At 43.2% G+C, this 18,880-nt stretch overlaps 2 protein-coding genes across 2 annotated transcripts; both read left to right on the forward strand.

Annotated features, from left to right (window-relative positions):
- The first annotated feature begins 646 nt into the window (after positions 1–646).
- Positions 647–3,155, forward strand: LOC121324516 (heterogeneous nuclear ribonucleoprotein A0-like). Its single transcript, XM_041266497.1, has one exon. It carries the CDS (start codon positions 732–734, stop codon positions 1,671–1,673), a length of 942 nt encoding a protein of 313 aa, XP_041122431.1. The 5' UTR covers positions 647–731; the 3' UTR covers positions 1,674–3,155.
- A 14,267-nt stretch (positions 3,156–17,422) lies between these two features.
- LOC121324774 (heterogeneous nuclear ribonucleoprotein A0-like) lies at positions 17,423–18,841 on the forward strand. Its single transcript, XM_041266948.1, has one exon. It carries the CDS (start codon positions 17,490–17,492, stop codon positions 18,414–18,416), a length of 927 nt encoding a protein of 308 aa, XP_041122882.1. The 5' UTR covers positions 17,423–17,489; the 3' UTR covers positions 18,417–18,841.
- Positions 18,842–18,880: the final 39 nt, after the last annotated feature.

Genomic DNA, 18,880 nt, shown 5'->3' on the forward strand with positions numbered 1-18,880 from the left:
GTCCTATATCAATGTAGTTGTTGGCCAAATTTGTGCTTTAAAAAAATAGATTTACCCCTAGCATTTTACCTTTTGAAAAGCTACAGATCATATTCACTAAGCTAAGGTTGCACTTGTTTTAAATGGAGAAACAAACCTGCACTGCTGTAATGTAACAGAACTGCAGGCTGCAATGCTTTTGTTTTTGTTGGAGAAGAAAGTTAAAACTTACTGTTTCTTTTACTATATGTAAAATAATTTTAGCTAAGTGGAATACTTTTTGCAGTAGTTTGTTAGTGATTACATTAGCTGATTTTGTAAAAGTTTTTCCCTCCCTGTACAATATTGTGTTAAACATAAGATGAAAAACCCCCATACACAAACTAACTCGTATATAATTATATACGGTTTGGTTATGTATTAAATCCCTTTTAGCCACATGCGATTTTATTACTTGTTTGGTTTACCTGCGGAAAACTCAGTATAACAATAGGCAAGAAGATCTGCCCGGGTATGCAGGGTGAGGGAGACGGACGGGGCTGAATCAGCAATGAATGAATTGAAAGGTTTTTGTGGAAGGGGAACGGGCTTTGAATCCGACTCCTCTCTGTTTGTGACGTATTACACTGACACGCCCTCGTACTAACATTCATAAGAGGAAACGCGTTATTCAAATTACATCATTGCCATCGTGACCGTGTGAGTCGTTCAAATAGCGTCGTTTAGAGAAAGACAAAGCAGACGCAACAGAAATGGAAAACCAACTTTGTAAGCTTTTCGTCGGCGGCCTGAATGTGGAAACTACAGATGATGGCCTTCGCCAGCACTTCGAGCAGTACGGCCAGCTGACCGACTGCGTTGTTGTCCAAAACCAGCAGCTCCAGCGCTCCCGTTGCTTTGGGTTTGTGACCTACTCGACTGCGGAGGAGGCTGATGCAGCAATGGCGGGTAGGCCTCATGTTGTAGACGGCAACAACGTGGAGCTGAAGAGAGCCGTGGCCCGGGAAGACGCCGGCAAACCCGAGGCCCTCGCCAAGGTGAAGAAAATCTTCATCGGCGGCCTGAAAGAAGACGTGGAGGACGAACACCTAGCAAACTACTTCTCTCAGTTCGGTACACTGGAGAAAGCCGAAGTGATCACCGACAAGCAGACGGGCAAGAAGCGCGGCTTCGGCTTTGTGTACTTTGAAGACAACGACTCTGCTGACAAGGCCGTGGTGCTCAAGTACCACACCATCAACGGGCACAAAGTGGAGGTGAAGAAGGCCCTCTCCAAGCAGGAGATGCAGGCCAGCGGCGGCAGGGGAGGCCGGGGCAGAGGAGGGCGCGGAGGCGGAAGAGGACAAAATGGCTACGGCGGCGGCTACAACAACGGCGGTTATGGCGGCGGCTATGGGGGCAATGATGGCGGCTACGGCAACAGTGGTGGCTACGGGAGCGGCGGCGGCGGCTATGGAAGCAGCGGCGGCTACGGGGGAAGCGGCGGCTACGGAGGAGGATACGGAGACCAGATGGGCGGCTATGGCAACGGAAACGGCTACAGTGACTTTGGCGGTAGTTATGGCGATCAGTCCTCTGGCTACGGGGCGATGAAAGGGGGTAGCTACTCCTCCGGCAGAAGCAGCGCACCTTACTCCAGAGGTGGTAGCGGCGGCGGCGGCTACGCCAGGGGGGGCTACGGTGGTTCCTACTAAAGCGGGTCCTGAGTAGCTCCCGCTGTGTGTGGCTACACAAAGAAGAGCGGCCCCATCACGTAGCCGGTAAGAGATCTTCGGATCCATTTGGATTCCTTCAAACACAGAACTCAGAACTTTTTTTCTAATTATCTGGCCTAATTAGAGTAGTATTGACTGGGGCACTGGCATCTTTCTCCCCCAAAAGTTTTGTGCAAGATACCTTTTGCCACGTGGGGAGATCCAGCCAAATCACTCTTTATAATGGCCACTAACTGTTGCAGTTAGAAACCTGTAGGGTATTTTTTATTTTTTTTTGTAACACCACGCGGTTGCCCGTCCATTTTTTGGTGGCAATCCACCCTGGAATTTCAGGCGCCAAGATTTGCATTCTCCCCCGAAAAATAAGGGGGTAGTGGGGGTGGGGGTCATCCTGAAATCTTTTGAACTGTATTGGCATGTCTCCCGAATTTTTATTTCTGTAATAAAGGTCCAGAAGTGGTTTATGATACCATACATTCAGAGGTTTAGTCATGTTTATTTGTTTTACCTGCATGTTTTTAGTTGGATGTATTGTGTGACGGGGTTATTTTTTTATTTGTCTGTCTTTTTTTACTTGAGCATTACTGAGTGGTGCTGCAGTGAACCCAATTAAGTCCGGGTTTTTTAGGTAATACATTTGGTAGCAGTTAGAGCTGTACAAATTCAATACCCAAAGATTGTACTATTATGCTAACTGTATTGTGTAATAACTCAGGGTACCAAGTATATAGTCTAAACCAAATGTGTTGCCTAAATATTTGTGGATTTTAAAAAAACTGCCTCTCGTCTTGCTATGCAGGGGAAGATTGCAGTACTTCAGTTTCCTGTTACTGCATTTCTTCATGGATTTTATTTTTTTTCGAAATCGACAACAATAAACATTGCAGTTAATGTTTTGCGTTGTATTAGCCTTTTTTTCTTACGTGCAACACAAACCTTTCTTAAACTTAACCGTATTTTGATTCTCTCTCTCTCTCCCATGACTGCTTCGTTGTCTGACTTCTAATGTTTGTGGTAAATGGAAATTGATATCAATGTGACTCCCTGAAGGATTGGAAAAATTACTGTAAGGAACAGAAGTCTTCTGTAAACTTTAATTGGTTTTTCCATTTCATTGTAATAAAGTTTTTTTCTTTTTTTTTTTTTTAATCCTTGAAAATCGGTGGTATTCTTTATTGTATGGGGGGAGGGGGTATTTCCATACTCCACGTGCTACTTGTGTGGTACCCATTTTGTGTGTTGTGCTGCTAATATAAAACACTAGGTGCCGCAGTGGAGGCCAGATTTAAATCTGGCATTGCTGGGTTTAGCGGTTGCCTGGGGATACTGCAACTCCCAATCCATCTGGCCAATGAGCCTAGTTCAGTTTTTCCAAGGGTCCTAACCTTTTTAAGTTTCTCTTTTTAAAGTTTGGGTTAGGACATGCTGGATCTTATTTTGTCAATAAAAAAGCAAACCTAATGTGTGTGTGTGTGTGTATAATATCATACAAGATCTTGGAGGATTGTGTTCTCTACTTTTAAAAAGGTAGTGTAAGATTCCTAGTTTGTCCTGAAATTGAAACTATAGTATTGCAGGGCTATAAACTGGCAACACAAAGGGCAATGCCAAAATGGCCTTCAGCTGTCTGCATTTGAAGAGTGCGGCAAGGACACTAAACTTGTATCAAAGCCAGTGTCTGATGCTGTGTAATTTTGCTTAGAATTCATATATAAAGCTAATTATTGTCCACAGAAAGAAACACAGCTTAACTTGCATCACTGTTTATTCTGCAAATGCTGCTTTTGTATTGTCAACCTACAGCTGTGGTCAAAAGTTTTGCAGCTCTTAAGAGTTTTAGGTTTGAGATCATTTATAAAAAAATAAAACAAAAACCCATCTCAACATACTTTAGAGCTTGTATTTAAGGTAATCAAAGGCACTACAAAAATCAAATCAAAACAGACTACTGGAATTTAGTACAGTTTGATTTTGATGTCACATTTTTCCAATTGTCAGTTTTCCAGTAAGTATTGTGGGGAAAACTACAAACCAGTCTGTAATTCAATATGTTCCTGTAATATTCTCCTTTTACAAAGCAAAATGAGTTTATGCTATAGGGTGATGCAAAGCTTTTGGCCATAGCTTGGATTGGAGCCTGTGACGACACAGCTCCCTCTGCTGAAGCCAGACGTTGGCTTTTATTGCTAATCCATGGGACTGTTTTTGTTAAATTTGAGTAACATATTCTACTCTGTTCAACATAAACTAAATTCAGAAATCTTGCTGCAGCTGGTAACATACAAAATGCAGGGGTGCATTTATGGATAAAGTTACCAATTTTATGGAGCCAGGCAATGTCATAATTTGCAAATACAGGTACGCAGTGTTCTTTCAATAAACTCTTACTCATTTTAATAAAGTGCGTGGAGGTTGTCTACAACAGCCGCTGTCAGCTGACTATCAGGAAACAGAATGCTGGTTGGGTAGGCAGAATTATGTATTTATTTATTTTTGGACAGTTGCAGCAAGGGTTGTGGAGCAGTGCTGCAGTTAACTAATACTTGCTTTCTCTAGTTCTGCATTTTATTGTATATCTGAGCTCCAGTATAAAATATGTAATAAAAATATCTAAGATGTATTGTCATGCTGCCTCATGGTAATTAAACAACAATATAAATTTATCAAAGGTTTAATGCTTCATTTACAGATTAATTTCTTTCATTTAGGGCCAACTTTAAAAGCCTGTCCTGTCCTGTGCATTATGGAGCCAGTTTGTATCTTTAGGTTTACCTCAGTCCAGTAGGGTAGTGTTTAATTACTGTAGAGCTATGGGAAAACACATTCATGAAAACGGGACAACTAGCCATAAGGTGTGTGAGGTGCAACAGCAATACAGCCTGTGACCGACAACCACAGTTTAGCAAGATACCACAGCTGTAATACAAAATTTACTGATGATCTTATGGCCCTGAAAAAACAAGCCAATAATTGTATTTAGGTGATAGACACCCAGATTGAGTGGTGAATGCAACATAAAGTTTACAGAGAGATCTTCTGTCTGGGAGCAGGAAAGAAGGGCAGCAACATTCTCTTTGGCTCCAATCCTTCTTGTATTGTCTCCCAAACAAACTATTGCTGCAAACATGTTGACGCCCAGTTAGAAGAATTTAATTTTCTTTCCTATTATGCCTATGTAATATAGATCTCAAAATACTTCATTTAGACCACAATAAATTCCAGCTAATTATATTTAGGCATTATACAAATATGCTTAATACATTACTTTTCACACTATTAGTTTAGCATACATAAAGTCAAAGTTAAGAGCTATTTACAGCAGTATGATCCTATATTAAAGACAAAAGAATGTGATTTCTTGCATTTTTGGACTCTACGATGATTTTCATGTGCTACCTAAAAAGGGGACTGTCCTGGGGAAAATCGGGACGGTTGGTAGCTTTATTTATGGATGAACTGAAACTACTAAAACTTATCTACGTAAAATGGACAAATAATGATTAAAAACACAGTAATACAATGTAGAATATTCTTTCCTACCATTTTGGTTTTGTGGTTAAAAATAAGTTCATTAAAATAAGAGGATAACTGCAATTGAAGCATATTTAAGTTACAGTAAATATATATTTTTAAAACCTGAATCAAAATTTCTTGTAAGTATCAATAAACATTTCTGAACTACAAGTTTTGCACATTTGTCTTGCAGATTAGCAAGGCTTTCTACTTTTATTCTGGATTCTTGAGATGGCATTATTACGCACGGTTGAAATCCAAGTGCTTGAAAGGGTGTTTGCTGTTGTTATTTTCCCACTGATAGCGCTTGAACCACGAAATCATGTTAATGTTTGGATCCAAACACTTCCTATAAGCATCTATGTTGTAGCTGAAAAAACACTGCAGCCAAAATGGCCGTGAAGCACCAATGGGGGAAAATAAGGTCTTGCATTGTGCAAATAAATCACTTGTTCTGTCAAATTAGTGTGGATGCTTCACAAGCAGAACTGTTATTCCAGCGTTTAAAAATATAAAATCCCTTTATACAAAGTCTCCCAGCTTTCTTAAAGATCTGCATTTCCCTCAGGGTTTTTTTTTTTGTATTTGTAATACTCTCATTAGTATCTAAATCTAGTAGATAAAGCGTCCATCAGTGCTGGCAGATTCTACTGTACTGCTAATTTAAAAAATTAATTGCCACCTAGCTAACAATTTCATCCTGAGAGCTACAGTAAAACGTACTGTCTTTAAATTGGGACTTTAGTGAAGACTGCAAGTGTACGTGAGTACATTAATTATTGTAGACAGTAATTCATAGCCAGCCAGCGTTTTTGTGAATAGCAAAACATGTAATATATAATAAAATAAACATTTTATTTGTGTCATTGGTGTCAATTTCAGGCTGAGCTTTGTGGTCGGCAAGGCAACACAGATGAGAGAATTTTTTTCCTCTGTCATCCAGTCTGGTGCTGTCAGTGTCAGTTTCTCAGCACATAGTACAGACAGACAGTAGTCGCTCAGTAACAAGGTGCAAACAGGTGATTGATCGATCTGTATGAGCATTTACGAAGGTACTTAATTGTTAAAAATAATAATAATAATTATAACTGTTTATTTTTTATCTAAATAAAATCTAAGTCTACATTAAGGACCCCCAACTGTCGTTATTGATTCCAACTTAGGCACTTCACATAAGGACTAGCAAGTTTATAAAGGTACTAGTCCTTTGGACTAGTAGCATAATATTGTTAGTTTGTAACCCTGATACCTGAAAACATCATGTGAGTGATGTTGTTCAAGCAGGCTGCTGTGAACAACTCAGTCATGCCCTGTCATCCACGTGTGTGTATATGTTTGTACAGACATGCATACCAAACGTAACTGGAATTAAGCAGGGCTGCTAGAAAGCAAAGGCAGAGCTCAATTAACCGGTAACTGTATCCATATTAATGTTAGTCTTCTTCAAATCAATTGCACCAGTGACAATGACAATGCTTACCTGTCATACAGCATACAGCGCTCAACATAAGCTGTGTACTGGGTGTTTTAATATCTATTATGTGCATGCAGACTTGTTAAGTATATAACATCTGCGGTATTGGAATTAAAAATGTTTGTTTCACAGCTGTATTGTAACATAGTTAAAATACAAGTCTGCAGTTAATGTATACGCCATAAGTTAGCATTAAAGTATGTACAGTGTTCATGACTTCAAGGTAATGTTCATTGTACTCATCCAAGATACATTTTACTCACATAGTGTCTAAATTGGAGAGTAAATTACCCAAAACCATCTGGAGCGCTGCATACATACATCACAGTTTTACATAGAAAAAATACTTGGTGAGGACATTCTTTAGCACCAGTTATTATTGTGTGTGGTAGGGGTGCTCGGCACATAGCCCTGGCAACGGGGATAAAGTGATACTAAGTCATTGTAATAGCGTTTGCAAATGCCAGGCTACTTGTCGCATTCAACAACTTTTCTTACCACCTACATTCAAGCTTTCATGCTCTTGCAAACTGAACCACCCTTCTGCTGAAATAAGGCATCTGTCTCTTGCAAAAACAACATGCTCCCTCTAGGGTCTGTCCTGGTCTAAATATTTTGAATAAAGAAATACCACATTGATGGTACACTTGCTTTTTTAAGTACCAAATCAGAAAATACAAAGCAAAGATAATGTGGTGCTTGTAAACACTGCAGGGGGCTCCAACACTAACTACATTTAGCATTGTTGCATTGATAAAATTCATAATTCATAAACTGACTACAGGAAACAAAACCACACTGTTTAAACTTGCACTCTTATTGATTGTGCCAAATTCATAAAAATAAAAGTGTTCAACATTTAATAGTAGAGTAGGTATTGAAATTAACTGTTTGAAGACATGTGGCAAAGTGTCCCGCCCCTGTGTGTATTTTGTGTTGTATGTTGTGTGTTAATGTTGGTGTATAGTCATTGGTACACAGGATATAAACGTGTCTGTGTAACATGAGTGTTTAAAAAGTATATTTGTATTTAGGCACGAGGATTGCACAGGCAAGTAAAATGTAATAATATGTGAACTCAGGGAATTGCACTTTATTAATTCATGTGCAGTTGTACCGAGACTCCAATTGAATGATTGATTAGCAATCGAGTCTCGGTACAGCTGCATAAAAGCAGCAGTTTTCACTCACTCTGGGTTGTGTGTTCGGTGAGTGGAGAACAGGTGTGGAGAAGGAGAAAGAAAAACGATAACTAAACGTAAATATATAACCGTTGTTTTGACTCACCGTGTTTGTCTGTTAGTGCACTGTTGGTTTAAGTGTTAGTCCGTTTTGTTTGTGTATTTATTTTGGCATCAAGTGCCGTGTCCTGGTTTTTGTACAGTTTTATTTTATAATAATAAACCGTGCAGGACAGTGCCTTGTGTTACTTCATTCATTCTGAAACTCTTTATTGTCTCTTTGAGACTGTTCAAGTAAAGTGGTTCATTTTATCTGAGGTTTATCTAATTATTACTTTGTTTAATTACTATTGGTGTAGACGAGTCTGCAGCATTTCAGAAGAAAATTGAGGTTAGTTCACTTGCAAAGTTGATCCTTATTAATTTGCAAATGTTTTCAAACACAGCTTTTAACTGGAGGCATCACACATAGTTTGCAGCACTAGAAAATGTCCCTGTATGGTTTACAGTTGAACTAATGCAAGGTCTAAGGGGGTGGGGTGTAAACGCAAACCTAACTATATTGCAGTGTTTGGTTTCCAAGTATTTTATAGAGAGCCCCATGGCACAGTATTTAGATAACATCTGACTTACATCCAGTAAATACAATTTTGTACTTTTTAGTATTTGGGCTTATTTTTGGTCATATAAAGTTTAAGAACACAATTAGTGTATACTGTGCCACATTTCTTGTTTTTATGGCACTATTCAATGAAACTGCCAGACTTCCAGTTATAAAGGTGTCAAAAAACATCAGTCCTTAAGGTAAAAAACACATATCTACTGCGCCTATGGAAAGTGGGATTTCAATGACGCCATTGAACCAGGAAATAAAGCAGATATTATTTGATTGGATCCATGTCTTAGGGTCTGATTTTGCAGCAAGTGCACCATTATAAAAGTTGCACAGTAATTTTGCAGTGATTTTCTCATGGTTATACTATGCATTTACTGTAGTTGACCAAAATTAGTTATGTTTTTTTTTTTATTTTTATGCTTTACCACGTCTCTCTAATTTTTACAATTCTTACATATGTCATGTTTTCACCATGCTTTATTACACTTTCCTTTTACTGTGGGAAACTTTTATAAGAGCAGAGGTAAAGCAATGGTAAAGTATAGAACGTTAGGTTACCTACTGTAACCCTGTTTCCCTGAAAGAGAAGATGACCACCACCAGATAGGTGTGGGATATTCCTGCCCTTCGGGTAAGTATTGCTAAGCTCTCTATACCAGAGCTGCCGAAAGGCTCCTTCCCGTGATGACACACTTGGTCCCGCCTACTGAGGGAATAAAACCGTCAATCACAGGAAGATCCTCCTCTTTTTCCATCCAACCCGTGAGGGTGACTGAAGAGACCTCGCGGGTGGTGGTTGTCTTCTCTTTCAGGGAACCAGGGTTATGGTAGGTAACCTAATGTTCCCTTTCAATTCGAAGACCACCACCACCAGATAGGTATGGGATAACCTATAGCAAAGCCGTCGCGAAGGAGAAGGAACAGCAGCAAGTGAGGGACGCACAACACTGTCTAACCCAGGGGTTAGTGGTGTGAACTTACACCCTCAAGGACCCTTGTGCCTACAGAAGGCAGTGCAGGGTCTACCACATTGATACAGTAGAACCTGACAAAAGTATGCGGTGTAGCCCAGCTAGCTAAAGTACAAATATCTGACATCGAAGCGCCCTTGAAAAGGGCTCAAGATGTAGCCAACCCTCTAGTAGAGTGTGTGGCTACCCTACACGGAGGGGGCAAGCCAGCACCATCATACGCAGTCAAGACTGTGTCCACAATCCAGTGTGACAGACGCTGCTTAGAGAGGGGCAGTCCTAATGTCTGTGTCTTGTGACAGACAAAGAGCTGGTCAGATTGACGCAGAGCAGTTGTCATGCGCACGTCGCATCTCAATGCCAGCACTTGTCAGAGGAAATTTAATTTCTCATCTTCCGTAGAAGCAAATGGAGGAGGATGAAAAGACCCCATATTGGTTGATGTGGAAGGCTGTAATCAACTTGGGGAGGGAAGCGGGATTGGTGCACAGTGACACCCTACTGCCATCTTCCCAAATACGCATGCAGGAGCTGTGTATAGGCAGCGCCTGTAGTTGACTGATCCGCTTAGTGGAGGTGATAGCCAAGAGGAAGGCTGTCTTCATGGACTTCAGCTCTATGGAGTGCAAAGTCTCAAACTGGGCCTTCGTGAGAGCCTCTAGGACAATATTAAGGCTCCATTCGGGGAGAACAGTCCTCCTAGGAGGGCGTAATTGCCGTGCGCCTTTAAGGAAATGGGTAGCCAAAAAATGCACACTTGGAGACACAGAATCTACAGGGGCATGGCAAGCAGACATAGCCACTAAATACACCTTCAAGGTGGAAGGTGACCTTCCAACATCGAGCAGTTCTTGCAGAAACTCAAAATGACTAGCATAAGGCATGTAATGGGGTCATGGTTCCCGGCCAGACACACTATACTTCCACTTATAGGTATACAAAGACCTAGTGCTCTGCATTGTTCCCACAACTGCATCCAATAGCCCTAGTGCTAGCCAGCGGTGCCTTTCAGGGGCCAGACCCATAGTCGGAACCTGCCTGGTTCCGGGTGCCAAAATAGAGCCTTTCACTTGACTGAGGAGATCCAACGAAGTGGAATCTCCCAGGGCTGGCCATGCAACAGCTGGCACAGGGTCGGAAATCAACCTCTCCTGGGCCACTTTCTCTAACTTGACTTTTCGGGAAAAGCTGGGAGCAGCGGTATAGGCGGGAAAGCGTACAAAAACGCTTTAGGCCACTCGTGGGCTGCTGTCAGCTCCATGCATTTATGTGCAGTGATGTCCAGCGATTTGACCAGGGTCCACAAACGCCTCTACCTGCCCAGACTGCCCCCACCCCCTCCCCAACTAGAGTAGGGTGCGTCTGTCATCACAAATTGACTGTTGTGTATCACTCCTATCCTTGCGCCTTCCCTCAGGCGAGAGGCTTGCCTTCATCAGCGTAGAGCTTCCGAGTATAGGAGAGACATGGTCAGCTGATGGTGTCTTTCGAGCTTGGGGTGGAGCTGAAGGCACTGAGCCACATTTGGATCAGGTGCGTGTGGAGTAACCTTAGTTGGGTGGGTAACGAAGCCGTGGCCGTCAGTCACAGAAGGGAAAACTACTTCCTCTGCGCTGGACCCATAGGAACGTGGAATTCACGTTCTTTCAGACAGTGTGATAAACCATTCCCCGGGCCTGGCAAGTACAGCGGACGCCAGTGTCTTGTTCTCTACCTGCCGAGGCGCCTTGTATTCTCAGTGGGAGCGCTGTAGCAATTGCTTAACCGCTGGTCCAAAGTAATGGTCAGGGGAGGTAGGGGCTGCTTTTGAAGGAAGCAGCCACTTTCCCATGAGGCCGTGATATAATCACAATGGTCCTCCTCAGAAAAGCTGAAATCCGGTTCTGTAACATCCGGGGCGACCATCAGGGTTGGGGTCAGCTCTGGGTGTTATCGACTGAGCTTGGACCACAGTGAGGGTTTGAGCCTGCTGACTGGCCAGGGACTCCCAACGCCGCATACGGCTCAGCTGTGTATGAAGCATTCAGGCACCAAGGGTACAGATGCACCGAGGACACTGAGTGAGGTAGAATACACTAATGGTGCACCGAGGCATCAACACAACCCGGAGTATCGCATAGCATATACCAGGGCGGATACACAGGCTAGAGTGGCTGCGGTAGGCAATCAGGAGAGCAGTACAGGGGAGTGCATGGTGCTGCACTATGGTGCAGAGCGGCGATAACCTGGTCCTGGACCACGTGCAGTCACACAACGTGGTAGAGCATAACATATGCCAGAGTGGAGCACAGGCTCAAGGATGTTAGGCAGGAATAAAAGTGTACTGCTTTTTTAAACTTCAAAGGCAGTAATAGGAAAAAATACACACAGCCATTCAGCTATGAGAGAAATACATTCACCATGCCAGGCGGGTGACCAAGCGTGCCGAGTAGGCAGGCAAAAATAAGCCTGTTGATTCAATTCAACAGTGTGACCCTGCAGAGCTGGGTTCCGGTGTAGGAATTACGCTGCTATTACTTTTTCTTTTTAAACTGCAAGGCAGTAAAGAAAAACACACATACACACACAACAGCAAATTGTGAGGGTAAAATAGCAGTCACCACAGCAGCGCGTGTGACAGTTTTGTTTTTGTAAACAGCATGCGCAGTAGGAGGGCTGAAACAAGCCGGCGGATTCAACTCAACAGCGGGACACAGCAGAGCTGGGTTTCCATGGAAGAATCCCGCTTATTATTTACTTATTTATTAACTGCAAGGCAGTAAAGAAATGAATACACACACACACACACACACACCACAGCAAACTCTAGGTAAAAAATAACAGTCACCATGGCAATGCGGGTAACTGATTTTGTCTTGTTTTCCCAGCCCATCGAGTATGCAGGCTGAAACATCAAGGTTGTTAGGGTAAAATAGCAGTTTTTAAAAACAGCACGCCGATTAGGCGGGCTGAAACAGGCCGACGGAAGCCACTCAACAGCGGGGCCAGCAGAGCTGGGACCCGGTGGAGAATCATGCTTGTATTATTCTTAATTCTAAACTGCAAGGCAGTAAAGAAACAAATACATACACAATCCAGAGCAAGCTGTGCAGGTAAACAAGGCAACGTGGGTAACTGATTTTCTTTTGTTTTTATCAGCCCACCGAGTAGGCAGGCTGAAACAAACTGGTGTAAGCAACTCAACATAAGGATGCAGCAGAGTTGGGTCCCGGTGGAGGAATCGCGCTTATATTATTTTGATTTCTAAACTGCGAGGCAGTGAAATAAAACCACACAAACACGTACACAACAGCAAGCTGTGAGGGTAGTACAACAGACACCACGGCAACGTGGGTGAACTGAAATTTTTAAGCGCAGAGAGATCGGGCTGAGGCAGTTCAGCAGTCAACTCCACAGCGAGGCATGGCAGAACCAGGTTCCGGTGGAGGTTCACAATATAAGGTTTTAAGCAGATTGCAATCACAACGCGATGTAGGCTGTTACACAGAAAAAGAGTAAACACTGCGTAGTAACTGGACAGGGGTGTCTAGCCTGGACTATGTGCAGTCACACGCCCGGGGCAGCGCATAGCCTACAGCGGAGTGAGCACCGTCTACAGGCAGAGGGCAACGAGGCACCTGTGGACTGACGTACTAGACACCTGCCTACCGAGCTCCATGCGCACAGAGTACCATAAGCACTACATGCAGGCCGTACAGGGATGGGACCCCGACATAGGCCTGGCTTTGTGCATTAGCACTGAAGCACTGTTTACACTGCATTGAACACTGTAAAGTGTTAACGTAGTGTGTACATTCACTAGAGTTGCAGGAAAGGTATTAACACTGCACACCGTGCGCCGAGTACCATGGGCACCTTCTGCACCACGTACCGTGCTGCACCTTATGAGCAGTAGTACCAGTTTATGTGAGCATAGTGCATTACGTGCACCGCGCGTGCCATGTATGCTGAGCCCCGTGCACAACGAGTACCCTGCATACACTGGGTACTGTGCAGCACTGTGAGCTATAAGCTAGGTTGAGCAGTGCCTACGCAACTAGCGCAACGTGCACAACGTGCACTGCTTGCACTGTGCGTCCCAAACGCCATGCGTACCAGGTACTTTACACTATGTGAACTGCGTACCGAATGTAATTGCACTAGAGTGGTAGAGGTACTAGCACATGTGCACTAGGTGCACTGTGCATACCGAGGGCACTAAATGCGCCACATACCTTGTAGCGTATTGTGCACTACCGTAGAGGAGATGGCACCGTCTGTCACTACTCTAAGCACCTGACCTCTGAGATAGAGGAGGGAGAGAAAGTACACCTTCTTCACTCATCGCAGTGGCGAGCCTGTAGCCGGCAGAACTACTTGACAATGGGGATGTGGCAAGGCCTAGCCCCGTGGAGGAGAACACGGATGGAAGGGTAACTCGATAGCAGGATACTGTAAAGCTTAGCCCTGAGGAGAAAATGTGTACTCTCAGGAAAACTATCTCACGGGCTCTGCGCGCGCCGCGGTACCGCAGCACTGGGACGGCCGCTACGCAAGGTGTTTACCCTACTGTGTGGTCAACCCACACAGGCACACCTGGTCATTGAGTAGCATGCACCGCTGGGGGGGGTGGGGGTACAAGGCCAAAGCCATGGTGGGAAAGTTTAAGCAGACAGCAAAACACAGAAAGATTGCAAAGGGAGGGAGAGTACACCTTTCGTACAAGGCCCTAACCACCATAGCAGCGGGTCTGTGCCAGCAGAACTACTCGACAGTAGGGATGCAGCAAAGCCTAGCCCCGAGGAGGACACATGTACTCTCAGAAAGAATAGACAATCATTCGCGGATGACTGCACAGACAGTTGCTCACAAATACGACAGACAGATAAAAATCCCACGCAAGCGGGGAGGCCTAGGAAAGACAGAAAAGCAATAAAGGACTATCTTTTTTAAGTCGTTTATTCCAGGAAATCCGTCTTGAGAGGGAAAAAGAGGAGGCTCTTCCTGTGAGTGATGGTTTTATTCCCTCGGTAAGCGGGACCAAATGCGTCATCACAGGAAGCGGCCTTTCGGCAGCTCTGGTAGAGCTCATCAATACCTACCCAAAGGGCAGGAATATCTCATAACTATCTGGTGGTGGCTGCCTTTGAATTGAAAGGGAACTAGCCACTGTTGGGGTAATTTTATATTGTTGCATTTATTTTATTCCTCTCTGATATGCCTTTGTTTATGAGATATGGTTAGTAAAGGTCTGGTGAGGCTATCAATCGAAGAGGTATCTAAGGAAAGATTAAATAAGTCAAATGAAAAAAAGAAAATGAGATTCATGGAAAAAAACACAAGTACTAGACAGTGGAAAATATGTTTTCTTCATAAAATTCTTAATAAAGTGAGTGTTTTATTTATATTAGTAAATATATAATATACCTGATGCTGTTTAATCTCAGAAAATGGTTTAAATTTTTAGTTCAATTGCAGGGAGGGGAGACTAAAGGAATGAGGGCATTTCTGTGAAAGATCATATCTGTCAATGACTCGCCGCTGTTGTGTTAATGTACCAACATAAAACCCAGCCTCTCACCCCGCACTTCCACTTGATTGGTGCAACAGTTGTTAACAATGACAAAGCAAAATCTGAATCCTTGTGTGCCTGTGCTGAACTGCGTAAAAGTGTAAATAACCCAGATTATGGAACATGTACAATCTAGTGTTATTCAAGAATAAAAGCTAAATACGAAATTGATTTAATAATAATAAATTAAGTTGAAAACCAGGCCCACTGCAACAGATTACATTATAAGATAAAAATACATTATAAGATAAAAAATGATACATTATAAGATACAAATTGTATCTAATAAAAGACAGACACCTTTGTCAGAAAACACTGACTATCCCACCACTCATTGGTGTGTTTTAAAACATGCTACAATGCCTAGCTATGTCTGTCTATCTATCTATCTATGTCTGTCTTCTTATCTATCTATCTCTGTCTAGCTATCAATCATTGTACCACTTTGATTTCAATTACAATGTACAGGCATTCAAAAATATGCCACAACCCAACTAAATACTTTGAGGATAATTTATACTGGGTAAGAACATGCATTAACAATGTAATAAATAAAGCATATCTTTATAAACTATACAAATTGAACATCATAATGCAATGGCTGGTACACAAGACGGGGTTCAAAACTAGAAACACCCTTTGTAACAATAGGGTTTGACATGTTCACTTTTTATTATCTTAAAATGACTGTACTATGTTGGTTTTTTTTTTGTAAACCCACCTAACACTCCACATTTTTGTTGTGGAAAAGCACACAGTATTTTTTTTCTTATTTTTTAAATATTTTAAGTATTGTATTTTATAATCTGACACAAAGATATGTGCATTATATTATTACTGAATCAAATTTTAAATTATATATACCGATATATAATGAGGAAGAAAAGTAATTAGCAAACTGACATTTAATTAACTGCAATGTTTTGGCTTCTGCCTTCTTCAGCTAGCATGGTAGAAATAGCTAGGCAGACTGATGCTGTTCTTTAAGTTTTAAAGCTGCACATTGACTTACAGAGGAATGTTCATATATAAATATATATTTTGTTGTGTCAGTGCCTCAGAGTGTCATGCATTTAAAGGAGGATTTTTTCCCTCGTATCTACACACCATACTCCACAATGTTAAAGAGAAAAACTTTTTTTATTGAGAAAAAATTATATATTAAAAATACAAAACTGAAAGATCATAATTGGATAAGTTAATACTTGGTGGAAGCACCTTTGGCAGCAAATACAGCTGTGCGTCTGTTGGTTATAGGTCTCTACCAACTTTGCACACCTAGATTTGGCAATATTTGACCATTCTTCTTTACAAAACTGTTCAAGCTCTGTCAAGTTCCTTGGGGAGCGTTCATGGACAGCAATCTTTAAGTCATGTCACAAATTTTCGATTGGATTTAGGTTGGGGCTCTGACTGGGCCACTCAAGGACATTTACCTTTTTGTTCCTTAGCCACTCCAGTGTAGCTTTGGCTGTGTGTTTTGGGTCATTGTCATGCTGAAAGGTGAACTTCTGTCCCAGTTACAGCTTTCTTGCAGAGGGCAGCAGGTTTTCCTCAAGGACTCTGTACTTTGCTCCATTCATTTTCCCTTCTACCCTGACAAGTGCCCCTGTCCCTGCTGATGAGAAACATCCCCATAACATGATGCTGCCACCACCACGCTTCACAGTAGGGATGGTGGTCTTTGGGTGATGCGCTGTGTTGGGTTTACGCCAAACATACGCTTTGCATTTAGGCCAAAAAGTTCAATTTTAGTTTTGTCAGGCCACAAAACTTTTTACCACATGGCCACAGAATCTCCTGAGTGTTTTTTTGCATACTTCAAAACAGGATTCAATGTGGGCTTTCTTGAGTAATGGCTTCCTTCTTGCCACCCTACCATACAGGCCAGATTTGTGGAGTGCTTATATATATAGACTTCTATGCTATAGGAGTCTATATATATATTTGATTTATAAAAATTCCAGTTCGATAATTAGTATAACATCCAAACAGGGATGTAATCGTTATTGTCAGGACTAAAAAGAAAACTAAAACAGGAGAAAACCAATCCTTGTTCCTTTTTGGTAAGAAAAATATATTTTCCTTTTTTATATATATATAGTAAATCTATATAATATATATATAGCATATATATATATATATATATATATATATATATAGCTATTACATTTACAAATGTTTAAACTTCGTCTACTACTCAAACATTGGCACGTTCCGTGTATACCATTCTAAAATTGGGGGGGGGGGGGGGGGGGGGGGGGGGGGGGGGGGGGGGGGGGGGGGGGGGGGGGGGGGGATCTTTGAACGCAACAAAATACAACCAATGAATGGTTTGTAAAAATGGAGGGACTTTGTGACGTCATGAGAGAGAGAGAGACACTCACGTCAACCATTTATAGGCGCAGTGGCAGCCTCGTTTTAGATTGCTTAGCAGTACTAGCTCAGAGAAGAAGTTAGCATTAGTCTTGTGATCCCAGAAATACAAAATGGAGAGCCAGCTTTGCAAACTCTTTGTCGGCGGTCTGAACGTCCAGACCACAGATGACGGCCTTCGCCAGCATTTCGAGCAGTACGGGGAGCTGACCGACTGCGTTGTTGTCCAAAATCAGCAGCTCCAGCGCTCCCGTTGCTTTGGGTTTGTGACCTACTCGACTGCGGAGGAGGCTGATGCAGCAATGGCGGGTAGACCTCATGTTGTAGACGGCAACAACGTGGAGCTGAAGAGAGCCGTGGCCCGGGAAGACGCCGGCAAACCCGAGGCCCTTGCCAAGGTGAAGAAAATCTTCATCGGCGGCCTGAAAGAAGACGTGGAGGACGAACACCTAGCAAACTACTTTTCCCAGTTTGGTACACTGGAGAAAGCCGAAGTGATCACCGACAAGGAGACTGGCAAGAAGCGCGGCTTCGGCTTTGTGTACTTTGAAGACAACGACTCTGCTGACAAGGCCGTGGTGCTCAAGTACCACACCATCAACGGGCATAAAGTGGAGGTGAAGAAGGCCCTCTCCAAGCAGGAGATGCAGGCCAGCGGCGGCAGGGGAGGCCGGGGCAGAGGAGGGCGCGGAAGAGGACAGAATGGCTACGGCGGTGGCAGGGGAGGTGGCGGGTACAACAGCTATGGCGGCGGCTACGGGGGCAATGATGGCGGCTATGGCGGTGGCTATGGGAGCGGTGGCGGCTATGGAAGCAGCGGCGGATACGGGGGCAGTGGCGGCTACGGAGGAGGATACGGAGACCAGATGGGCGGCTATGGCAACGGAAACGGCTACAGTGACTTTGGCAGCAACTACGGCCAGCAGTCCTCCGGCTACGGGGCGATGAAAGGGGGTAACTACTCCTCCGGCAGAAGCAGCGCACCATACTCCAGAGGTGGCGGCGGCTACGGCAGGGGGGGCTATGGAGGCTCCTACTAAAGCGAGGCCTGCGTCGCTCCCGCTGTGTGGCTACACAAAGAGCGGCTCCATCACCAAGCCAGAAGCAAAGCCCACGGCCATATACTGGATTCCCCACAAACATAACTCGATACTTTAAATGTCTGCCCGAATTCTGGAATGGGATTGACGGGCACACTGAACACCCTGTCGTAGCACTGAGAAAAAGGAGACCTCACAATCCCAGGCTGGTCCTAACAGGTAGGGAAATCCTTGCCAGCAATCCGACTACTTAAAATGGCCACCAGTGTTTAGCAGCAGTACAACAAGCTACAAAGCTGTAGAAGCAGATGTCGTCGCCTTTCCTAATTCGCTAGACCTTTTCCTCGTCCAGGGTTAAGATCTGACCGCTTGGATTTTTATTCTTATTTTTTTTTTTGGGGGGGGGGGGGGGGGGGGGCAATTAACTGAGTAAAACATTAATCAGTCCCTGACCATAGATAATT

This window comes from Polyodon spathula, chromosome 12 (assembly GCF_017654505.1).
Source record: "Polyodon spathula isolate WHYD16114869_AA chromosome 12, ASM1765450v1, whole genome shotgun sequence".
Taxonomy (NCBI): Eukaryota; Metazoa; Chordata; class Actinopteri; order Acipenseriformes; family Polyodontidae; genus Polyodon; species Polyodon spathula.

Bases quoted from the DNA above. Each gene is read 5' to 3' on its own strand.
- LOC121324516 (XM_041266497.1), top strand. From the start codon at position 732: ATGGAAAACCAACTTTGTAAGCTTTTCGTCGGCGGCCTGAATGTGGAA.
- LOC121324774 (XM_041266948.1), top strand. From the start codon at position 17,490: ATGGAGAGCCAGCTTTGCAAACTCTTTGTCGGCGGTCTGAACGTCCAG.